The sequence below is a fragment of the Nannospalax galili genome, unplaced genomic scaffold (genome assembly GCF_000622305.1).
Source record: "Nannospalax galili isolate Female #2095 unplaced genomic scaffold, S.galili_v1.0 scaffold1131, whole genome shotgun sequence".
NCBI classification, from domain to species: Eukaryota; Metazoa; Chordata; class Mammalia; order Rodentia; family Spalacidae; genus Nannospalax; species Nannospalax galili.
In genome coordinates, this window is record NW_008329039.1 from 1,349,504 (window position 1) to 1,351,132 (window position 1,629).

General features: G+C 36.3%; 1 protein-coding gene across 1 annotated transcript in view; it reads right to left on the reverse strand.

The window, feature by feature from the left end:
• Positions 1-306: 306 nt before the first annotated feature.
• The window catches only part of Tspan19 (tetraspanin 19), a 6,166-nt gene continuing 4,843 nt past the window's right edge, over positions 307-1,629 (reverse strand). The window contains exon 5 of the mRNA XM_008831016.1: positions 307-375. Coding sequence (XP_008829238.1) covers positions 307-375 — 69 coding nt within the window. The remainder of the gene's footprint in view (positions 376-1,629) is intronic.

Here is a 1,629-nt window from a genome sequence, read left to right on the forward strand (position 1 = left end):
ATAGTTGAGTTCATTCCTGGGATGGCAGGCTGTGTCTAGAGTCTCAGCATATCCTTCAAGAGCACACTCCCAATGACCAGAAAATATCCCATCAGGCTTCACTTATTAAAGACTCCATTACCTCTAAGTGGAGCTACTAGCTAGGAATCAAGTCTTTAACCCATGGGTACTGGGAGACACTTATCCAAACCATAGCACAATAAAAAAATATAAAGTGGTTGGTTTTTTTTGGTGTGTGTGTGTGTGTGTGTGTGTGTGTGTGTGTGTGAATTAACTGGTTTATTATGAACAACTGAAAATCCAAGATCACATTTCTGCATATATCTTATTCTTGATGTGTCTGTAGAAAAAGACAATGAATAAGACCTGAAAAACCTGGAAGAAAATAAAACAGTAAAACTGAGATTTTAATAAGTAACAGTAAGTTGTTCAGGTGACATCATATCATCAGCAATGTGCCCATTGTAAAGAGAAAAAAGATCAAAGAGGATGGGACATTTTCAGAACAAGGTAGTCATGGTTGAAAAGATGTTTGCAGAATGAGGCTATGACTAAGTTCACATATTGAAACATTAAAATTAATTGAGTGAAATATCACTGAACAAGTAGTCTTGATGAAATACTGATCTCAGTGGTTTATCACATTTCTAATTGTGTCATTCATCCACCAACACTGGCTTATTTTGACCTGAGATAACAGAAGGTATTATTCAAAGAGGAGATAAATTGGAGCCTCTCTTTCAACCTTCACTTAACTCCTCCAGCATGAAGAGTAGAGAAATATTTTTTAAATATGATATTAACACTTAGATGAATGTCTTCATTTACCATAATGAGACTTGACCTGTTGCCATTTAAAGAGATGGATTCTTAAATCAGTAGTTTTGGGAATCAACATAAACATTTCCAGAAAACCTTGCACATTTAATGTTTGTTCCAGTGCTACAAGTCTTCACTCTGATAATCTACCCACTCTCGCATGGTATCTGGTTTCATAGCCTGTGTTTGCTCTTATTGGTCCTCATGAAGACTGGAGAATGGCATCCTGATTCTAAATCTTTCTTGTGCACCTGGAAACCTTCAAAGCATGAAACATGATTATTTTGTTTCCTATTTTTATCTCCAGTATTGAGAATGTTACTTGAAATTCTATAAATTCCTGCTTCTTTTAAAATTTGCTGGAATTTAAGAATGTATATCTGAGGGAGTAATCATGTTTAAATTTTTTACTTATTATTTTCTATGTGTAAGAATGTATTGCCTGAATGTATGTAAGTGCACCAATGTCATGCAAAGCCCACAGAGGACAGAGAGGGTGTTGGATTCCCTGGAACTGGAGTCCTAGACAGTTGTTAGGTGCCATGTCGGTGCTGGGATTTGAAACCAGGCCCTTGACCATTGAGCCATCTCTTCAGCACCAGAAGTAGGCTATCTTAATAAATATTTGTCTAGATTTCAGAAGTTTACTAATATTCAGGCTTCCAAAAATCGTGCTCCTAAGCTACCAAGACTGGTACTCTTACTGCATATGTAAATATATTATAGGTAGGAAGGAAGATAGAAAGATGACGGTGGACAGATTATGAGAGAGAGATGGCAGATGATAGATAGATAGATAGATAGATAGAT